General features: G+C 38.8%; 2 protein-coding genes across 5 annotated transcripts; both read right to left on the bottom strand.

The window, feature by feature from the left end:
- Positions 1-1,241: 1,241 nt before the first annotated feature.
- Positions 1,242-9,479, bottom strand: LOC103698606 (U-box domain-containing protein 33-like). Of its 4 annotated transcripts, none has more exons than XM_008780636.5 (9): positions 8,962-9,479; positions 8,115-8,236; positions 7,694-7,815; positions 7,079-7,183; positions 4,793-5,246; positions 4,277-4,417; positions 3,467-3,997; positions 2,522-3,289; positions 1,242-1,759 (listed from the first exon to the last, which is right to left on the bottom strand). In XM_008780636.5, exons 1-9 carry the CDS (start codon positions 9,209-9,211, stop codon positions 1,580-1,582), a joined length of 2,673 nt encoding a protein of 890 aa, XP_008778858.3. In that variant the 5' UTR covers positions 9,212-9,479; the 3' UTR covers positions 1,242-1,579. The 4 variants fall into 4 exon arrangements, with proteins under 4 accessions (XP_008778858.3, XP_038971297.2, XP_088562082.1 ...); XM_039115369.2 differs by having other exon boundaries at positions 8,115-8,210; positions 8,962-9,102; XM_088705955.2 differs by lacking the exon at positions 1,242-1,759 and adding an exon at positions 2,074-2,295 and having other exon boundaries at positions 8,962-9,371.
- A 5,116-nt stretch (positions 9,480-14,595) lies between these two features.
- On the bottom strand, positions 14,596-20,343 carry LOC120104388 (UDP-N-acetylmuramoyl-L-alanyl-D-glutamate--2,6-diaminopimelate ligase MurE homolog, chloroplastic-like). Its single transcript, XM_088705954.2, has 6 exons — positions 18,730-20,343; positions 17,507-17,623; positions 17,161-17,336; positions 16,344-16,489; positions 15,765-16,001; positions 14,596-14,807 (listed from the first exon to the last, which is right to left on the bottom strand). Exons 1-5 carry the CDS (start codon positions 20,237-20,239, stop codon positions 15,926-15,928), a joined length of 2,025 nt encoding a protein of 674 aa, XP_088562080.2. The 5' UTR covers positions 20,240-20,343; the 3' UTR covers positions 14,596-14,807; positions 15,765-15,925.
- Between the last annotated feature and the right edge of the window lie 146 nt (positions 20,344-20,489).

Here is a 20,489-nt window from a genome sequence, read left to right as displayed (position 1 = left end):
ATATTTTCATATTTTAAATGTTTTCATCAAATTTTCTTCCAAAAAGGAGTGTACCATCCTAAAAGTAATATTTCTATTCAATGAAAAATAAACGAAAAAAATAATGATGTTTTTTTCTTGTCCACTGTCCATTATTCTCCATTATAATATCATGATAGCAAAGATGATAGGTGATATTTTTATATAAAAACTTAAATTATTATTTTCTAAGGTAAATAATGAAGGCTATAACTGTTATAAACTTATAATTACCAACTAGCTGAAGTAAAATTAATTGGCTCAATAATACGAAAATGTGCAAAAGCTTTATTTACCTCTTTCATTCTACTTCATTTTTGCATATAGTACCACCTCTTTTTTTGACAGTATCTACTAATTTAGAACTTAACTTGAAAACCACATTTAGATCTGAATCTACGTCGAGGTATTGATAGTGATTCTCAAATATCGTAGGACAAAATGTGATATGATGAGATAGAATGCAATAGAAACAAAGATAGAGAATAGGTTGCCTACTCCTAATGGTTTATATGAGCCCTTTAATTCAATTTGTCATTCTTTAATTAAGCATTAATTAAATCTCTCCAAATAGGATTCAAACCTATGACTTGTCAACCAACAATCAACTAACTTTGAGCTACTGAGAAACAACCGAAGATTCAACCTCATAAAGTTTAACTCTCGTTCTCAACCTAGGAGCAATATGAGTCCGAAACTTCCTCCGTAGCTCCCAAAAACTATTCTTTACAATTAAGACCTTGATCGGATGCCAGAAGGTTTTATTGATCTGATTAGATCTTCTAGCTTCCAGCGGGACATGACTATTGAATTTGCAAAAGAAAAAGGGTGTTAGAAGGTGATTGGGGCAGTTGGAGGAGTATCAAATGCTTGAAGGACATGGATACGTTACTAACTTCGGCAATCCAATCACTTTTTGCTACAGTTTCAGTGGTGTGTTTTCAGATAAGTATGCTTCGTTAGAAGATCATATCAAACAGACAAGATCTTCCAACATCCAAACAAACCCTAAATATTCGTAAACACCTCTAATGCTTCATCGAGGAGCAATGATGACCAGGAAGAATTGCATCAAAGAATTCTCTGTTAGAATTTCTCACGGTCCTCATATAACCCATACCTCTTGCTATGAATTCTCCACAGGCCATGGAGAAATACCTGCCAATTTGGAAGCAAACGTCATTGTGTTGAAGGAATGCAAAATATCACAAATAATAGACATATTTTCAGAGAAGAGAATCTATTGCAGTTTATATGGAAGCGTACAAGGAAAAAAAAAGAACTATTTTTTCTCACAAAAAAGAAAGAACTATTTTATGAACCTGAAACGCGAAATAAACTCATCCCATATCTTTTCAATATATAGACAACAACATGCAACCCTCTCTACTTTCACTAAAAAATGTTTTCGACAAACAGATGGGGAAAAAAAAGATGCTTGTGAGCACCAATTATATCACCAAAAAACATGACCGAAGAGCTTAGGACCTCTCTGATGTGGAGTGGGGTGCGAACAAGTATGGTTGGTTATGCAACCAAAGTAAGTAAAATGGAAATCATTTCACTGCTGCAACCATTGTTGAATCACAGAACGAAGGGCACGATTGGGAACAAGTCCGCGGTGAGGAAGCTTGAGGTTGGTCATGGGTGATGTCTCATGACCGCTGTCAAGCCAACCTTTTATTGCCTCAGCCTCATATGAGAAGCCATCTGCCGCAACGAGTGGATCCTTCAAGATCTCCTGCAACATCATTCAAGAATATGAACAGGGAGTTTTGCTAAAGAGAAAGCCAGTAAGGAGAAAATAAGTTATACACAAAAGTATCGGATGCCCACGACTGTGAGTAAATAAGAATAGGGTAGATGAACTGGGACCTTTGGGAAGTTGCATAATTGATACATGCCATTGAGTCTCAATGGAAAATTTTATAAAAAAAGCATAAGGCCTATGATTTTTATATGGCTAGCAATATAAACAAATGATGGACATGACAATACACAAACAATAAGGTGGACGTATGTTAAAACATGAAAGATGGAGCTAAGAATGAATATAACAGAGTGTTGGAGGGCTGAGAATGAAGTGGCAGAGAATCACTTGATATGGTATTGGCCTGTACCATGAAGTTGGAACAAGTCCTCGTTCTTATACTCAGTTCATAACCTTCATGAAATCTGAGGTGACTTTCCCCACCGTTTCCTCCGAAAGATGATTGAAACAAGTCCAGGCAAGTAAAGGGGCTCCAGATTATTGTTAATTGTTGGGACAACAAGGACCTAACGTAATATATTCGGAGGCCATTAGAAGGATTTCAAAGAACTTGCAATAAGAATAGCTGGAGCCCTTCCAACAATTAGAGAAAAGGAGGATATAGAAAGCCAACACCATCTATTTGGACTATTCTTGTGGGTTAATATGCATAAGAAATCAAGTAGTTCAAAACTGAAAGACTGGATTGTGAAGAACTAAAATCATGCACAGTAAATACCAAATAATTCTAACCTGAGATATTGGGCAGATAAAGAAGGATGGGATGCAGTTATTGTCCTCTAAAGCTGACCTCAGCGATAAACAAGACAGCCCCTTGGAAGAGACAGCCTTCATCATGGGCTCAAGCACCTTCCAAGCCTCCCCTGTGAGATCCGGACGTCTCTTTCTTTTAGCCTCACAGCATTTCAAACCTAGATGAGCCAACTGCTTGGCCTGCACATAAGGCCAGCCCCCTGCAGAAGCATCGAGTATCTCATCCAAGCATCCTTTTCCCAATGCCTCCCGCACCTTATTGATAACACCCAATGCTGGTCTTCCTGTCAAAAGGCGTAGGATTATGACGCCAAAGGAATACACATCAGAGTGTGGTGTGAGCTCGCCAGAGGTAAGAAATTCGGGGTCCATGTAGGCAAAGGTGCCCTTAGGATGGGTGTGGCAGTAGAGGGTGGTGCTGGTGTTGGACTGGACAAGGAAGCGGCAGATGCCAAAATCACCAAGCTTGCTAGTGAAGTTTGCATCAAGGAGAATGTTGGCTGGCTTGAGATCACCATGGACCACACCGCGGGGTTTGTTGGAGTGGAGGAAGATCAGCGCAGAGCAGATCTCTGCAGTAATGCGGGTACGAATCTGCCAAGAGAGAGCCGGGGTGTTGTCTCTGCAAATCAGGCGGTCTTCCAAGCTTCCATTTGGAAGAAACTCATAAATGAGAGCCCCGGCTTCTGGGCATGCTCCTATGAGGGTGACAAGATTTGGATGCCTCACTCTACCCAGAACAGCCACCTGCAATGGTATCCAAAGAAGAAAAATTTCAGATCAATGTCAAAGCACATGGTTTTTAGAATCAAAAATATCTATAATCCGTCACCATCGTGTTAATAGCCAAATTCACATCAAGATAATGTCAAATGAAAGGTAAATAAAATAACCTTCTGAGATTTGATCTGTTATAGATTTTACCTCTTGATGAAATTCTGACTGTCCTTGCATGCTTTGAGGATTCAACATCTTTATAGCCACTGTTGTGTGGCGAAGGAAACCCTTATATACACTTCCATATCCGCCTTCTCCAATCTTTAACGAATCATCAAAGTCAAGAGTTGCTTGTTTCAATTCCGCGTAAGAGAACTCTGAGAAGTTTGTTGTTCCATGAGTGCTACTAGTCATCTCTGCTTTCGTTTGATGCTGCGTTTCAACTTCTCTAACTGTATTATCTCGCTCACTCCGCAACTTTTCATGTTCTAGTCGGAGTAAATTGAGGAGATCATGGGTTTCTGATAGTTTTTCTTCAAAATTCTTGACAGTGCAATCAGAATCAGTAATTTGGATTTCCAATGCCACTCTCTTCTCACAAGCCTTTTTGAGTTCTTCAAAAATATCATCTCGTTGTTTTTTGAGCTTCTCCAATTCCATCCTTTCTCTGGCCAATGTTTCCTCAATTTTTTTCCTCTCTTTCATCTCTTTGGTGTATAAATTCTCTGCTGCTTTGACCTGAAGAAGCGAGCTGGTAATGATAAGATGCAGGAATGAAGTGAAAAGATTGTTTTCCTGATATTTTTCTCCTTAATCTCAACTTAGATGACTGCAATATTTAATTAGATGAAAATTTGGCCAATGACATTGTAGTCCAATTCTAATGCATGGTTGTCATTTTTCCGGGAAATCGGAACTCCACATTTATCTAATGATCAGGGTAGGCATGATTGAATAAGGAAGACAAGTAACGAAATCATAAAGTCAAAACTACAAAAATTTACAATAGGATCTTACTCTTCGGGTAGCCTCAAATAAATCTCTTTCAGCTTTCTGACGCTTCCAATACTCTTCATAAGCTTCACATTTCAAATTCTCTGCTTCCATGAGGGCAAGCTGCAGTTTTTCATATGCTTCGTCATGTGTCCCAACATCATCCTGCAGATGACCATGAAGTTCATTGTATCTAAGTTTTCTTTTATCCCTTAAACATGAAAACAAGATAGGAATGTCATCTTGATTCATAGCTTACTAGGGCACTAGTGAGAAATTACATTTTCATCATGATTGTAATTAATCCCTAACAGCTATATGTGACTCATTTAACAATGCGATCCTGACACAGATTTGATCGTTTGAATTTTGGTGGACTTTTTTTTCTTTCTCTCAAAATATTGGACTGTTAGGGTAACTGTGATCCTGCATACTGAAGACTATAAAGAACTTTGACTAACAATTCTAAAATTAATAACAATGTTGTCTTCCTCATCATTGAATACCAGAGCATTTTTTTAACTGATAAAATGTACCCACCAAACCATGATGTAAAGATGAAAACTGAAGATCCTCAGACTCATAAACTGATGGTAAACTCAAAGATCCCTCTTCTCTCCCCTCGTCCTTAAGAGCTGGTGTCAATCCCACACTGCTGAGCCCTTCTTCACTCACAGAACACAATGAACGGTCTGAACACTGTAAGCTCCTTGTGATCCCCTCCCAGGGATCAGTAACACTCGGCTTACTGCTACCTGGACTAGTGAGGCCCTCATGAGGTAAAGCTGTGGACATTGCCCCTCCATGTGAATTGAAATCGACAGATCTTGATCTATGCCTGAAATCTTCGTGCCTAGGGTTGGCAAGCAAGTTCCATAACTCGGACTGCCCTTGAGGTAAGGATTCCGATCTCAGTTGTTCAGATTGGCTGGACATGGAACTTGAGCTGGCTGTTGGTGACTGCACCATTCCAGATCCATCTTGATCAGCATCCCTGTTGAAAATAAGAACCCAAAGCATACAGAAATGAGAGATAAGCAAGCATCTAAAAGCTTATCAAAGATCACAGTTACATGAGTAAAGTACGACCAAATCTAGTACTATCCATGCTGGCTCACTGTACAAAAGACACCAGATGCAGAATAGCACAATATTATGTAGGAGGACCATCCGATGCCTAGGATCCAAAAGAACAAGCACCAAACACAGAAGCAAACTTGCAAGAAGATATTATATGCAGAGAGAAATAAATTTCAAGAGAGAACTAAAAATTTTATTAATAATAACAAAACTCACAGCTAGAAGCCGAGTCAATTCTGTCCCATAAGAGGATGCCCAACCTCTCTCCATGATGCGACGCTCCAATAGCAGAGCACAACCATATTATTCTATCTTGATGAGACTTCACAAGAATGCTATGATACTTGGTGCTCGCCACAACTGTCTCTTCCCAAGATACGAGGGATGAGGCACTAGATATGGTCCTTTGGCAAGTCCTTCCCGTACAAGAGCTATACTCCTCAAACTCAAAAAAGAACTCTTGGTATGAGGTGTTCTAATTTAATGAAATTTTAACTTCCTAACCATTGACTTAGGAACAATCAAGTAAAGCACCAATAATGCCACGCCCTCACTCGTGGACCAAAGTGGAATTCCTATACTAAAGACCAGCACCCATTGCTCTAGCAAGAGCAATCCCGAACAGCTCCTAATATTAATAGGACTCATCTAATACAAACTAGAACTCAAACAATAAATAAATAATAATCTATTTATAAAAATCCTCCTAGATGGTTATGGTGGTTTTGGCCTATCGGGATGACTGAAGCACTAGAAGCTTCACTTTTTTTTCTTCTAAGAATAGGAACCAGTCCCAACTGTTATTACAAATGCCCGGGGTGTCTTACTTAAGTCGAGATCTTGAAGAGATACCACCCAAGATTTGAACCCAGGACCTCCCATTTTTAAATGGAAGGGTATGACCGCTGAGGTAACACTCAGGTCATCACTACAAACTTCTGAATACAGTAGGATTTCTAGCTGAAAATAAATGAGTAGGTAAATATCCTACGTTTTGAAGAGACATAACTGAATGTTGCAGAATAAGCAAAATAGGCTTGGAATATAAATAACAAGTTTGCATCATATAATAAGGTAGGCAGTGGACATACGACAACAATTCCACAGCAGAAGTACCTACTTTTGAAGTCAGTGCACTAAATAACTCATCACTGACTTGCTATATTTTATACTTAAAGACTGTTAAACTCCTGGCAAAATATGGATTTCCACAAAATAATGCACATGATATTTCCACAAAATAATGCACATGATGAGGTTTATAATTGGCAATTAAGTTTGATGTCTCAATGACAAAAAATTTCCTTTGAGAGCCTCGCAGAGGTATCTGTGCTGGAAGAAAGAATATTGCAAAGTATACAAAAGAATTTACCCCTGAATGGACTAATTTCATCAGAATAAATCTGAAATACCAAAAAAAAATTAGTTATGGAATTCTAGGGTGTCTCTAATTCTCAGAAAAGAATCAATCAGCATCTAACTTCAGGGGTAAATTTATGAATATCATTAAAAGATATAGAGCAAATACTCAAAATAAGGATATACATTTAAGTGATATGTCCATTCAATGGGAAGTAGGATTACAGTAATGCAGGTAAAACAGTAATTTTGGGTCTTATTCACAAATTCAACCTACAAATGTCTCATGGAGAATAAACAAAATCAATGAACAAATAATGACTTCAAACGCAATGCATAACAATTTATTTTATGTATCTAGGTTGGATACGTAAAATAAAAGCATACCTCATGTAGATCAGGTTCCCTCTGCAAACAAACCAAATCTTGCATGATGGATCAGCCTGCTGCTGCACACTGAGCGCTGTCTTGGACCTCAGCTCCTTCATCTTCCTGTGTTCACAAGGCCTCGAATTAATTTTGGAAGCCAACAATAATAGTCACCTAACATTAAGAAAAAAGAAAGGCATTTTTTTTATGTTTATTTATCCTCTGGTGGTCAGCTGGGTGTTCATGGACAGCCTATCAAAGTCATAAAATATCTTATATGAACTGACATGAAAATTAGATTCATGCATGGAAAAAAGAAAAAAATCAGTTTGAACAAATTACGTAGTACAAGACATGCAAAAAATTTCAATATTTAGTTTCCTCAAAAATTATAAAATAAACAACTGAATTTATGAAATTCAGCAAATAAGAGATGTAGCTGGGCTACAAATTTATGAAGAGTACAGATATTTTATGACTCTTCTCTTCCCCAAATTTTTACCTGAAAATGTAACACATACTATTATGCACTAAATTAACATGGTAGATAAGACAATTAGATCTTTGTAAGTACTGAAGAATCTGATATTTATGTTCACAATGAAATAACAAATGAGAGCATGCAATGCATACCTTGAATAATGTTTGTCTGCTGCTGCTCCCATGACCAGTTTGGTGATCCCATGCTGCGCTATGAGCTCCACCAGCCCTTTGCTAACATCATCTGTCTCAAACACCAGTTTCTCAGCTTGTACCTGTAGGACAAAAATTTTGTTTAAGGCATGACTTAAAACATCACTACTTTTTCTCCTCTCTCATTATTATTTTCTTTTTTTAATGAAATTCTCTCATTATTATTTTCAATCCTCAAACTTTTGGCTTAAGAGTGATTTTGCCTTTTATTTGTTAAGAACAGAAGCCTTGATAAAAAGAATATATCATTTGTTGCTCTTGCATTAAGTTGTTCAGAAGCTAGCAAACCCTGATGGCAGCAACATTCTACAGTGAGAAGGAAAACTGAGGGAAAGGGAATTCTGGGAAGTGGCAAATTCACCTTGAAACATGCACATATGTCCAGGTATTCATCTAAACTTTTGTTCATTTTCTCCCTCTCAAGCTGCCAATATGCTTCGACCTCACGTTCTTTTAGCTGGTTAACAGGGAACCAGGCTCCCACTGGAATCAAAATTGTAGCAAAAAAACGTAACGACAAAATAAAATACAGAGAAACATATGGAAGTCAAGTTCGTGAAAAATGGAAAAATAAATGCAAAAAGATGCACGCGTGTTTCATATGAAATAATTTCTTTCTCAACTCTCTCAACTCTCAAGTTCACAAGTTAGTTCTTTGTAGATTTTTAAAACCCCACTGTGACACAAGGAAACAAACATCTTTGACAACAACAAGGAAAATTATTGTTTATTTTAATATGTTTTGGGTAGGCCCAGTAACAAATTTCTAACTTATCTTCCAGAATTATCCTGGACGGTGACTTTTACCTTCATTTTTTCAGAATCTTAATTCCTCCACCTTCATTAAAAAGTCCAGGCCTCCATTAATCAGCACCATAACTTTTCAAGAAAATTAACGAAAAAAAAAGTTTTTTTTTTCTCCCTTCCCTGCCTAGCTCAACTCCGAATCATTACAGAACCACAAACTTAAACCAATTTTGGAAAAAAGAAGGGAAAAACCCTAAGAAAAGGTTTCCTTTTTTGTATCAGCAATCAATAATTAAGTTCAACTGAATCGAGTGACAAGTGACGGTTCTCAGTTCCCACCAAATCAAATGGAAAATGAAAACGAAATCTAAGAGAACGAAGAAAAGAACAAAAAAGAAAAAACGAATTTTTCCCTTCTTTCCTAATCTCTGGAGTTGTTAGAAGACAAATGAGAAACTTACTCATTGGAATCTTTTGCGCTGGTCGATGGACATGGAGAATAACGATCTTCTTCTCCCTGGAGGTCTTCTCAAGAACCCAAAGAAGATTCGCCTTCCCTTCCTTCACCTCCTTCCCCAGTGCTACGTACACCTTCACATCTTCCGCCGCCTCCTCTGCCACCGCCGGCTCCTCCTCGATCTCCGTCAGCCCACTCCTCGCGCTCCCCGAGGACCGCACGCTCGCGGGGCTCCCATAGCCCCGCCTCTCCATCTGCGGCTCCTGCTGCCGGAGAAATCCCGACACCCACGAGCTCACCAACTCCTTCGCTTCCTTCGAGTAATCCAGTCCAAGGAGAAGCAGAAGGACCAAGAAGAATGAAGAGCTCTTCCGTTCCACTGCTACTCCCTTCTCAAAAACCGAGCTTACCTTCCCTAACTCTCCCACGTTCTTCCTTTTATAATCTCTCTTTCCCCGCTTTTGGAGTGTCTGAAAGGGGAATCTTGTCTCTCTTCACCTTTACTACTCTGGGGATCGTTGCGAGAAATTTCGGGGTACACCTAGAGTCAAATTATATTATTATAATCATATTATTATTTAATTATAACTTTAAAGTATAATAGACATATATTGTTATGCTTTATATTTATATTATAAAATTATTTAATATATTATTTCTATCTAACTTATTTTTCTAATCAGAATAAAATAATAATATATTATAAGCATAAATAAACATATTTTTATAGAATAAACTAATAGTCAATATATTGATAACTTATTATAATAGTTTATATAATTAATAATTATATTTTATGCAATATATTATGATATGATATGTCCGACCACTTTGAATTTTTATAACATACCAAACAAATTATTCATAAATATTTAAAATTATTTAATTATTAAAATATAGTATATCATAGTAATTTTAGTTCATCAGAATCAGATTATTGGTGGTTTAAGACCATCTTTATGATTTCATTTATATCACCAAACGTCATCTTAATCTATCATCTATCGTCAGCTCCACTGTCCCTTCCTTATTCTATCATACAACACTCATTAATGATGGACATTTAATAGGGTGCTGGTAGGAAGTAAGTTTCAACCAAGGTAGAGGTTTACTGAGTCGGATGAACCCTGTTGCTTTTTTTTAAGACTACCATTTTATTTTTTACAGTTTTAGCATTTCTCAATTTATGATGTAGTATTTAAATACATTAAATAGCTTTTAAAACAAGGTCTAATTTGATGACTCTCCGATTCTCAGCTGAAACAGAATCCAGCTACTAATCTTTTTGGGTATAAATTTTTAATTTGTATTTGGTTTTGAATTTGGATCTCGCTTTTTGGAAGAAAAACTTATAGCATTAGAATTTAGAAAGGCGCGACATAGGGTTCAACCATATCACTATCTTCACCATATAAATAGACCCTGGCCTAGCTGACCAGCACATTCACATGCATTCCACGTGTTATATGCTGATGGTAAATAAATGAAGTTAGTAATTTCTTTTCTGTTTGACCAATCAACCTTCCTCCTTTTTCTTTTTACAATTACTCCTGTAGATGACAATTAAACCGAATTGAATACAGATTGGATCAAAAATTTATTAATTTAAATCCAATCTATCTACTAAATAGATCAAAATTTTAGATTAGAATCTCAACTATTTATTAAACAGATAAACTGATCCAATGTACTAACTCATTTATTAAACAGGCTAAATCAGACTAAATGGATTGCATAGATTTTTAATGAATTTAAATAAATTTAAACAGGTTAAATATGTTAAGTGGATTGGATTAAATAGGTCAGAAAAAAATTTTAAATAGATTAAATGGGTCAGTTATAATACAATTTAATTATTAAATGTGTTAAAAAAATTAAATGAATCAAAGATTTAATGAATAGATTTGAATGAGCTAATTATTTATAATCAAAATTTGTTTATGTCAAATTAAAATCTAGTTAAAACAGATCCTGAACTGCGACTCTTAATTGCTAACCTTCTGCCCGCCAATCACCGCAAGGACCTTGCAAACTAAACCACCATGCCGGACCTTTAATAGCCCCATGCTCCTTTCTCGCCATGGCCCCATGCAATGGCTCCAGAGGACGAGGGGTCGGATTCACCATTTTTAACAGCTGTTGTCGTACGTCTCCATTAGATGAATTCTAGTTCTACACGGAAGCTATCCCTGGCAGGCTGGCACACATCCTAAACATTACTTGTGAGAGCCATACTTGAGAAGATCTTGACAAATTAGAACCAGAAGAATGGTTTGCCAGATGATCAAAGGCATTGTAAGAGCCTTTGGGTCCCTTGCACCATACAATGACAGCATTTTCATATACAAATTGGTTGCTGTGAAATTTGCTACATGCAAAAGCAATATTACTTCTTTTGCCGAGCTTGGAGCAGTCTGAGAGAATATCTGCTATGCGAGGCAGGTACTGGATGCGGACTATATCATTCTTGATAGAGATTCGGTCACGGTGTATGAATGGATCCAGGGTCAAAGATGCATAGCTGAGAACCGGCTGTTGATCCATGAGATTCACCGATTGCTGAAGGAGTGCCACTTTTATTAGGCTTCACACGTCTACAGGGAGACAAACGGGGCTACTGATTGGATTGCATTCTTTGCATCTCGTCACTCTAGTGGGTTTGTCTGGTTGGACAGTAAATCCGCGTCAGGACCTTTATGTAGCCTTTTATTTTCTGACTTTATTGGCCGCATCCACATCCGTTATATGTGAGCCGTCGTTGCATCAAAAAAAAAAATGCAGAATTACTTGAGAGAGAAAGAGCAAGAAAAGAAAAAAAAAAGGCCTTGTATACCGATAATCTCTAAAACAATCTTATTCTGCATTCTCAAAAAAGAGGCAAATAATATGTGGGAATAATATTAGTTAAAGTAAGTGATAGAGAGCAAATAATATTAAAACAATCTTGATCTTTGAACTTTGGTATATTGGATGATAATATATCAGCCATCAAGCAATGCCAACTGCTAGTGCCATTTGCATGTCATGACTTTTCATGCATCGATCCATGGCAAGGTTATTGATTCAGATATAAAAATTTGATTGTATATATATTTCTTTATGCCCTGTAAGCATCATCACAGCTTTGCAGGGCCCACCGAGGCATCTCAAGGACGGTGCTGTCGCCATAACGTAAGACTCTGCAAATGCGCAGTGGAAAATTTCTTGCATAACTCTGGACTGTCACCATTGCCCATTTGCCATCAGAAGAACAAGAAAAAAAAAAATAGATTCTTCATAGTATCTATCACATTTCTTTAGTATTTTTTTTTATACTTGATGCTGCTCTGTGCTTTTTTTCCATTTATCAGCAGAACATCCGTTCTTGAAAACAGGAGAAGATTCCTCTAATGATCATATTAGAAGCTTTTCCATAGGGCTCAGTAAACTTGATGATTCAGAGGCATTCAGAGCAAAAGGCTTCCTTTTCACCTTTTCGTATGTGCAATTGCTGTCATCGATTTGCAGTCATTTTAATTCGAGTTACCATCAAAAGGAACATCAGAAAGGATCAAAACAATGACATTCTCAAGACCTTGGTGTGCTTGTTCCAAATGTCTTTAGATCATCGTGAAATGCATGAGGTGGTTCACTGACGTTACAGCTTTCGTTATGGCAAGTGCAGTCTCTTTCACGGTTGTTAATGACAAACCATGGCACAGCACCTTGTGACTTGTGTGAGAACCCTATGAGCATATGTTTAGCCTCACATTGGTTGTTCGCCAAAGAGATTTTGGATATTTATACAGGATTACGGAACTCAAATAATACCTTCTGGCTAGCCATTCCGGATGAAATTTTGGGTTGTGAGAAATGGTATCAGAGTGAATTCGGTCCATAGCCTATATGGACTAGGGAACACTGCAACCGGAAGGCTGACCACGGGCCTATCGTGATATTTGTGATTAAATTTGAATAAATTTAAACTCTTAGCCTGACGAGAACATCAGGGCTTGAACGGGGAGAGTATGTGAAGACCTGTGCGGGTGCGTGTGTTGAGTCTCACATTGGTTATTCGCCGAAGAAATCTTGGGTAATTACACAGGATTAAGAAACTCAAATAATACCTTCCAACTAGCCATTTTGAATGAGGTCTTGAGTCGTGACATCTTGTTCTCTTTTTTTTTTCAATTTATTTGTGTCTCGTAGCATTGAAAAAGAATAAAAGAAAAAGAAAAGACCAGGAAATTCTTTGACGGATCCAATCAAATGGCCCATCTCTCCGTAAGTATGAATCCTTTTTAGACCCGGCGAACATCTTACAATGCTAGTTGAAAACTTTAGGAAAAAGCCAAAAGGTTGGTCGGTTTCATCTAGAGAAGCATATAAGACATTCGTTTATGTCGGCCGAGACTGGTAATCAAAACCAACGAAGCTTGTGAAACTATCATCTAATTTTCTTTCTTTCTTTCTTTTCTTGTTTTGTTTTTTGTGTGTGGGGATCAGTCTTGCTCTTCTATACAATTTTTTAGTCGTCCGTTGACTATTTTTTTTCCTAATTCTATTTTTTTTTCCCTTTGTTCTTTTTTTAATGTGCGTGCAGATGACTCTTGGTCTTCAACGCAATTTTTTTAGTCTTGCTCAAACCAAAGTTACTGGCGTACACCATTTGCTTTCTCATTACTAATGCATAACACAATTCCTCGTGATCATGAATCACATCTAGACTCATGCTGTAGTGTCCTAGTCTGTGTAGGCTATGAGCCAGATTCATTCTGATACCATTTATAACAATTCAGGATCTTGCTCAAAAAAGATAATCATAAGATGTTATTTAATTTTTTAAGTTCTGTATAAGTACTCAAGATCTACGTAATACATAGCCAATGTGGGACTAAACAGACGCCCGCACGGATCCTCATAGTATGTAATGGGTCATCGCATGTATGCTTTTTGTGGTGTCATGCCAATATAAAGGTGCATTGTACACCAGCAAGTTCGCATGGTTTAGGCTTCCAAGTTCTATTAAACTCATTTCATGAGACTTTTGAGGCCTGAGGACCAACTCCTTTCAGCATCAATTGCTACAGCTGGGCCACTAATTTGTAGAAATTAAGAAGAATATATATCCATAACACGTGAGAACTGGGACTCTTGTCAAGTTTACCTAACATGACCAACCATACTTGGCCTTCAAGGCTGGATTTCCACTACTTCCATCCATGAGAAAACTCCTAGTACTTAATTTCACTGCTGTAAGATTATCAAGGAAACCTCCCAGTCTATGGTTCCAGGAAAATCACAGCATATGGACTTGTGGATGGTCTCTATATGTGGAAGGAGCATTCCAGTTGACAGGTATCTTATTAAGTTCGTTCTAAAAAGGATAGCCCTAAGATAGAAGATGGAAAGAGCTGTACAGGTTAACAAATATACTTGTATCATGTACCAGCAGGAGTTTGAATGGTATTTGATCCCAAGGGACAAAGATTACAATTGTGTTAGTATAGCTTGGAGTGCCGGCTTTCTTCATGAGCTTATCTCGAACCTGTTTCCAAGAATAGATTCTGTGTGAATGAAGGAAGCATGAGAAAAATAAAGACAAATTATAAAGACTACTAAATTCACTTTCATGGATCATATCCTCTTTTATCGACAGTTTCTGACCAAATCCTTCATGAAGATTCAGAGTGACAGATTAGTTATGAAGCAAAAATTGTTACAGAATCGACCTTCTGTCATCATTGTGATATGTAGACAAATATAGCATTTACAGAACAAAGACTAGTTGTTCACAGTAAGCATTGGCATTCACAGTGGACCAAGAAGAGCAGCATGCCGATCTAATCAGGCTCAATCTGCATAAGCTAACTGAAAATATAGAAAAAGAATCAAACCAACAGCAAGAGATAAATCAGATAACTGAACATAGAATTAGAGCCAAACCAACAGCAAGGGATAAAAGACTCAAGGAGAGTACTTTTCGGTTAAAAGTTCATGCATTTAGATAGCTTGCCCAAACTACTTCACAAGCATTGAAGAAAGAGAGATGAAAATATGCCAAAAAAGCTAAATGTTTTAAGTCTAAAACTACAATTAAACAATTAAAGTTTGGCAAAATATGTCCTGTTTTTATTTCACATAAGCTTCGAAGCTGAAATGCCTAAGGTATCAAGATTAAAGTTGTTCTCAATAAGTATTTTGAATACACAGTAAACTTGACATGAAGTCTTTGTCAAGGTTCAAATGAGAAAATAGGCAATAATCTTAGCCATTGCAAGGAATCCTGAAAGCTCCAATCATTGGTCACCTCTCCTTTTTTTCATGCCAGACCAGAGAAAGAAGCAGATGCAGATCAGCCTTACAGTATGATCTACAATAACTTCAGATGAGCTAATGGATCAGAGATGGCATCCAGGGCAACAAAACCAAAATGTTGGTCCTGGGAATTCATTTGAAGCATGCAAATGAAACCGGACAATGTGTGGGACTTGTTTGAAGGCAATCGGGTAGCCTTGCCGGGGGCTAGTCAGGATGAGACTGAGCCTGATCATTGTCAGGGGTAGGGGATTAAGTTACTGCTATGATTCGCAGTCATGAATTTGGTCCGAGCTAGAATGGTGGCAGACCAAGCCTTAAAATAAATGACTGATGGATCCCAATCTAAGAATTGGGTTAATGTTTGTCTAAACATTTGACCAAAAAAATTTAGTAGTCATCTATAAATTATGAATTTCTCTATAACTTGATTCCTCCCACCCTCCCCACCCAACCATCCCAACCTCAAATCACTTGCTGAGAAAATTAGGATTCGAGGTGAGTGCAAACCTGGTAGTACTCCAGCATGGGAGCACAGTATGAACTTTATACAAAATACCAACTCTTTTGTTGCTTCTTAACATAACTTTTTGTTATTGTTTCTATCTTGATGGATGGTGGTATTTGTTCTTTATTGCAGCACAAACAGTGAGATACATGGCTTCCAAGTGTCACTCTGGATCTGTTAGTTTATACTGAGCTTCGATCTCTTTTGAAGAAAATATCAATGCTGCATGTCTCAGTAACCTGTTACAGATATGAGATGTAAGAGAGGAGGACCTGACATTATCAGCCAAAATTATAAACAGCTAACTCACAACAGTCATTTGCAACTAATTTTATCTTTATTTTAATTGATTTAAACCTGTGAAGATTTGTAACTTCTAGTATCATGGTTGTTTCGACAAACTATCATGAGGACATTTAAAGACTTCAAGTTGTTTGGGCTTGGGATCTTTAAAAAAGAATGCAAGGACAACATCTCCCATTGGTAGAGTTTGCAAAGATATCTATAAATAAATCTAGTGTTGGCAGAACTGAAGAGATATTGCACAAATATCCAACATGACCAAATAATCTTCTCCTTACACCCATGGGAGTTCGCTGATGTCTATCCCTGCTTGATGCAGCTCATGTACATAATGCAATGCTTCTCTGCACTCTTCCCTATCATCAAAAAATTTCTTCTTATCACCTTCAATTTGATATGTTTCATGGCCTTTACCTGCAACAACCTACAGCAAACAAGATTACAAGATTTTTAGGTTAGCAAACAAGTAGCAGCAGCAACTATAAGAAATGGCATAGGTTAGGTATAGTGATTTCCTATGATGCTTGGAAAGGAAAATGCTTCTGGGCACCCATCTTGTGCACATAAAAATTCATCAATTTGGAAACTCCATATTCGACCAAACTTCAGTATTTCGCAACAAATCTTGCGACTTGCACCAATTCTCTCTCGACACATGGCAAAAGAATTGTTTGTGTGCACATAACAATAGTCATATAACAATACTCCTTGGAAAATATGGACACTCTTAACTTCATATAATATGTTCCCGAAAAAAGCGTGACAAATAATGATGAAGTAAAAACTCATACTACAAGATGGTAAATGGAATGGCGATCTAAGAGGCCAAATATATTTGAACTTAATGCATGGCAAAGCACTTCAACTATCCTAGTTCTCAAATGTCTTTCACAAAGTTGAAAAACTGAAACAGTTTCCATGTCATGCTCAATCACTAAAACAAGCATGTGGCCAGCTTAAATATAACTAACAGCTTAAGTGTGAATAAGTGGCTGAACATAACTTAGCCATAAATAGGAACTTTCAGAATGAGGTATGCTAGAGTAAAAGATATGAAGAAAATTATGTAAAAAATGGCCAGAATAAGTAAGTTACAATGATATCTCCTTCCTCTCCCATGGCAGCTGCTGCTTGCAGAGCTACTCTTCTGATGTCATGAACGAAAAGCTTGTGACCATTTGGAAGCATTGGGTGGCCATTATTTCCACCATGTTGTAAATAATCTTGCATGGTCCATCCAACTCCCATCAACATGTCATCCAAGATATCCACTAATTAAATGCAAGGAGAGGAGGACCTTTACCAAGTTAGTAATTGCATTCTACTCAGTAGCCTAGTCAAAATTCAACTCAAAAAAGTTTCAAATAATTCATCAATTTCAAAGAAGTAAGAAATAGTATGAAAGCTCAAGAGGATTCATACTGAAGACGAGGATACATACATGGATCTTCGTTCCTTGGATTATCGGATGTCAAGATAACCACATCGCTTTTGTCGCATGCAATTTTTGTCATCAAAGGTCTCTTTCCCATATCTCTTTCTCCACCGCATCCGAAGACTGAATACAAAACATTAGCAAGTACACAAGTTTCTGTCAAGTTTGTGTTATTGGTCTCATTAAAAAGTTAGCCATGAAAGTTTAACCTAAATTAATGTTATTGGTTCCAGTCCTTTCACTACCAAAATTTATTTCAACATTCCTTTATTCCTTGGCCTTTGTCTTTGTTTTTGGCTTAGTCTCCAACAGCACATGGACATGTGCAGGTGCAAAAGGTTCCATTAATTTCAGGCCCAGAGGGTAACTTAGACACCAAAAGTAGATATGCCAAAAAGGTGCATGGAGGAGCCAGAAGCAGAGCTGGATTCCAACAAAGAGGAATTGTATGCAGTTAAGTAAGGTCAAATTATCTCAAACTTTTCTCTTTAGACTTCTAGCTGTAGCAATGAGCAGGGCTAATCTTCAAACGCATGGAAATAGCTGATATAATCAAAATGGTATAAAAAAGATGAGATAATTTCAAATTAATATGCTAATAGATCATAGTTCGGCTAGATTAGGAGTTCTAAAAGTCTCTCTCACACACAAACACACTCTTTTAAAGGACTAGGAGTTCCAAAAGTCAAACATTGTGTCTTCTTCTCTTGTTCAAAATTTTAAGGTCTAGTCGCCTAGTCCGGGCATCATTAAGTAACTGTATACCACCAATCTTTAAGGTTCTTATCTTCTGTTTCAAAGTGAAGTTTGAAGATTGAATGCATCTTATAGCTCCGCAAAACTAGAGAAGATACATTTTCGCTAATTATTATGTGTTTCTTTGGTATATAATGTGAGGACCTGCGAGGTTATTTGCTGGGTAGATATTCGGTACTTATACATGATCAAGGAACCTAAATAATATCTTCCGACTAGCCATTTTGGGTAAGATCCTGAATTATTATATATAAAATAAACCAAGTCAAAGTTTTTTCTATGTCTACCCAGTACCCATAACTCTCCCCCTTAACCAAAAAGACAGTCGTTTGAAGATAATAAGATGGTTTAACAAATCTACCAAGGACTTCAATCAGACTTACTGCAAACTCCCATTCATTACCAAAGCTGAAATATAGAAGCTAAATTTGAAAGAGCCGAGTAAAAACTACGCTGAGAAGCAGCACACATACCAGTGATAATTCTCCGTGGACCAAGCTCTCTCATGGCATCCAGAAGTCTGGACAAAGCATCCGGGGTGTGAGCATAGTCCACTACCACCGCAAATGATTGCCCCTCGTCAATTAGCTCGCACCTCCCTGGAACGCCCTTCACCCCCTCAATGCCCTTCGCTATGTCCTCCAATGGCGCTCCCACCGCAATCCCGACGGAAACAGCTGCAAGAATGTTGTAGACATTGTACCTCCCCACCATCCCAGAACCAATCTCCAGCATCCCCTGCGGCGTGCCGATCATGGCCCGTGTCGCGAACAGCGAAAGCTCCAACTCCAAAGGCTTCACATCGGCATTCTCGTCCTCCATGGCAAAGGTGACAACAGGGACATCTGCATTCCCTTGCGCTATGAAGTAAGAAGCACTTGGATCATCGATGTTCGCAACTTTCCGATGCCTCCCGGGATCGACCATCCTCGCAAACAGCTTCCCCTTGCTCTTCCTGTACTCCTCCTCAGTCCCATGGAAGTCAAGGTGGTCTCTTGTCAAGTTCGTAAAGACTGCGACGTCGAAGTCTATTTCATCACACCTTCCCATCTCCAGCCCATGAGAGGAAGCCTCCATAACGAGCGCGTCAGTCCCATTGCCCACCATCTCCGCCATCAGTCTCTGTACTGTTGCAGCACCAGGGGTTGTGTTGGGAGCTTCCAATTTGTTGTCGCCATGGATGTAGTACCCCAGGGTGCCGAGCATCCCAGTCCTCGACCCAGCTGCCTCGAGGACGGACTTGACCAAACTGGCCGTCGTCGTCTTGCCATTCGTTCCTGTGATCCCAACTACAGAGAGGCTCCTCGAAGGATGCCCGAAGAAGGATGCAGCAAGAACAGGAAGCAACGAATTGGTGTCCTCCACTACGACAAGAGCCTCGCAATAACCCAAGATCTCGTCTTTACCGATTTCTTTGTCCGCCAACACCGCCGCAGCTCCTCGGTCGCAAGCCTCGGAAAGATACAGGTGGCCGTCGGTCTTCGACCCGGCACAGCAGACAAAGAGGTCTCCGACAGTGATCTCCCTCGAATCATGCTGAATTCCGGCGACGGATACATCCAAATTGCCGTAAAAGGACACGGGCAGGACTCCGCTCCTGTCCAAGAGTTCGGCGAGGGTCATTCGGTGCTTGTGTTCTGTTTTATAAGCAGAGGACCTCTCAGAGCAAGGGGCCGAGCTTGAATTCTCGGCTTCTGCTCTTTTACGGGGCAATGTGGTTGGAGGCACTTCATGGGTCCGGTCGTCGGAGGTCAGGGCGAGGCCGTGGGGCCGGAGAGGCTGGAACTTGGTGTGTTTCTTGGGAGAAGCGGGGTGGAAGTTGGAGTCTCGTGTGGTGGCAGAGGGAGTGGGAAGGCTTCGGCGAAGGGAGAGGAGGGAATGGGAGAGTTTGGAGAGGGAAGGCGGGAGGAGAGGAGGAGAGCAGAAGAGAAGAGGTGGGGAGGGAGAGCATTGAGGGAAGGAGAAGGGAGCAGCAAAAGCCATTGATTAGGAGATTGGATGTCAGCTGAAGCCGTGCCACCGTTCCCTCCGCGTACTTCATTTATAGACAGAGGACGGAACTGGGTCGGACGACCGGCGTCCAGCGTTCGAAGCTTCTTTTATTTCAGTGGGCCCGCAGAGGTGAGAGATCCAGATAACAGAACAGAGCTTAAATAAAAAAAATCGAGATCCACCCCTTGGTTTGACATGAGGATTTGCACAGTAATAGTTTTAATTCCATCCCTTGATTTCC

This window comes from Phoenix dactylifera, chromosome 10 (genome assembly GCF_051530095.1).
Source record: "Phoenix dactylifera cultivar Ajwa chromosome 10, Ajwa_hap1_PhDact_Kaust_v1.1, whole genome shotgun sequence".
Taxonomy (NCBI): domain Eukaryota; kingdom Viridiplantae; phylum Streptophyta; class Magnoliopsida; order Arecales; family Arecaceae; genus Phoenix; species Phoenix dactylifera.
Note: the sequence above shows the minus strand (reverse complement) of the source record. Positions and strands in the feature narration are given on the sequence as shown.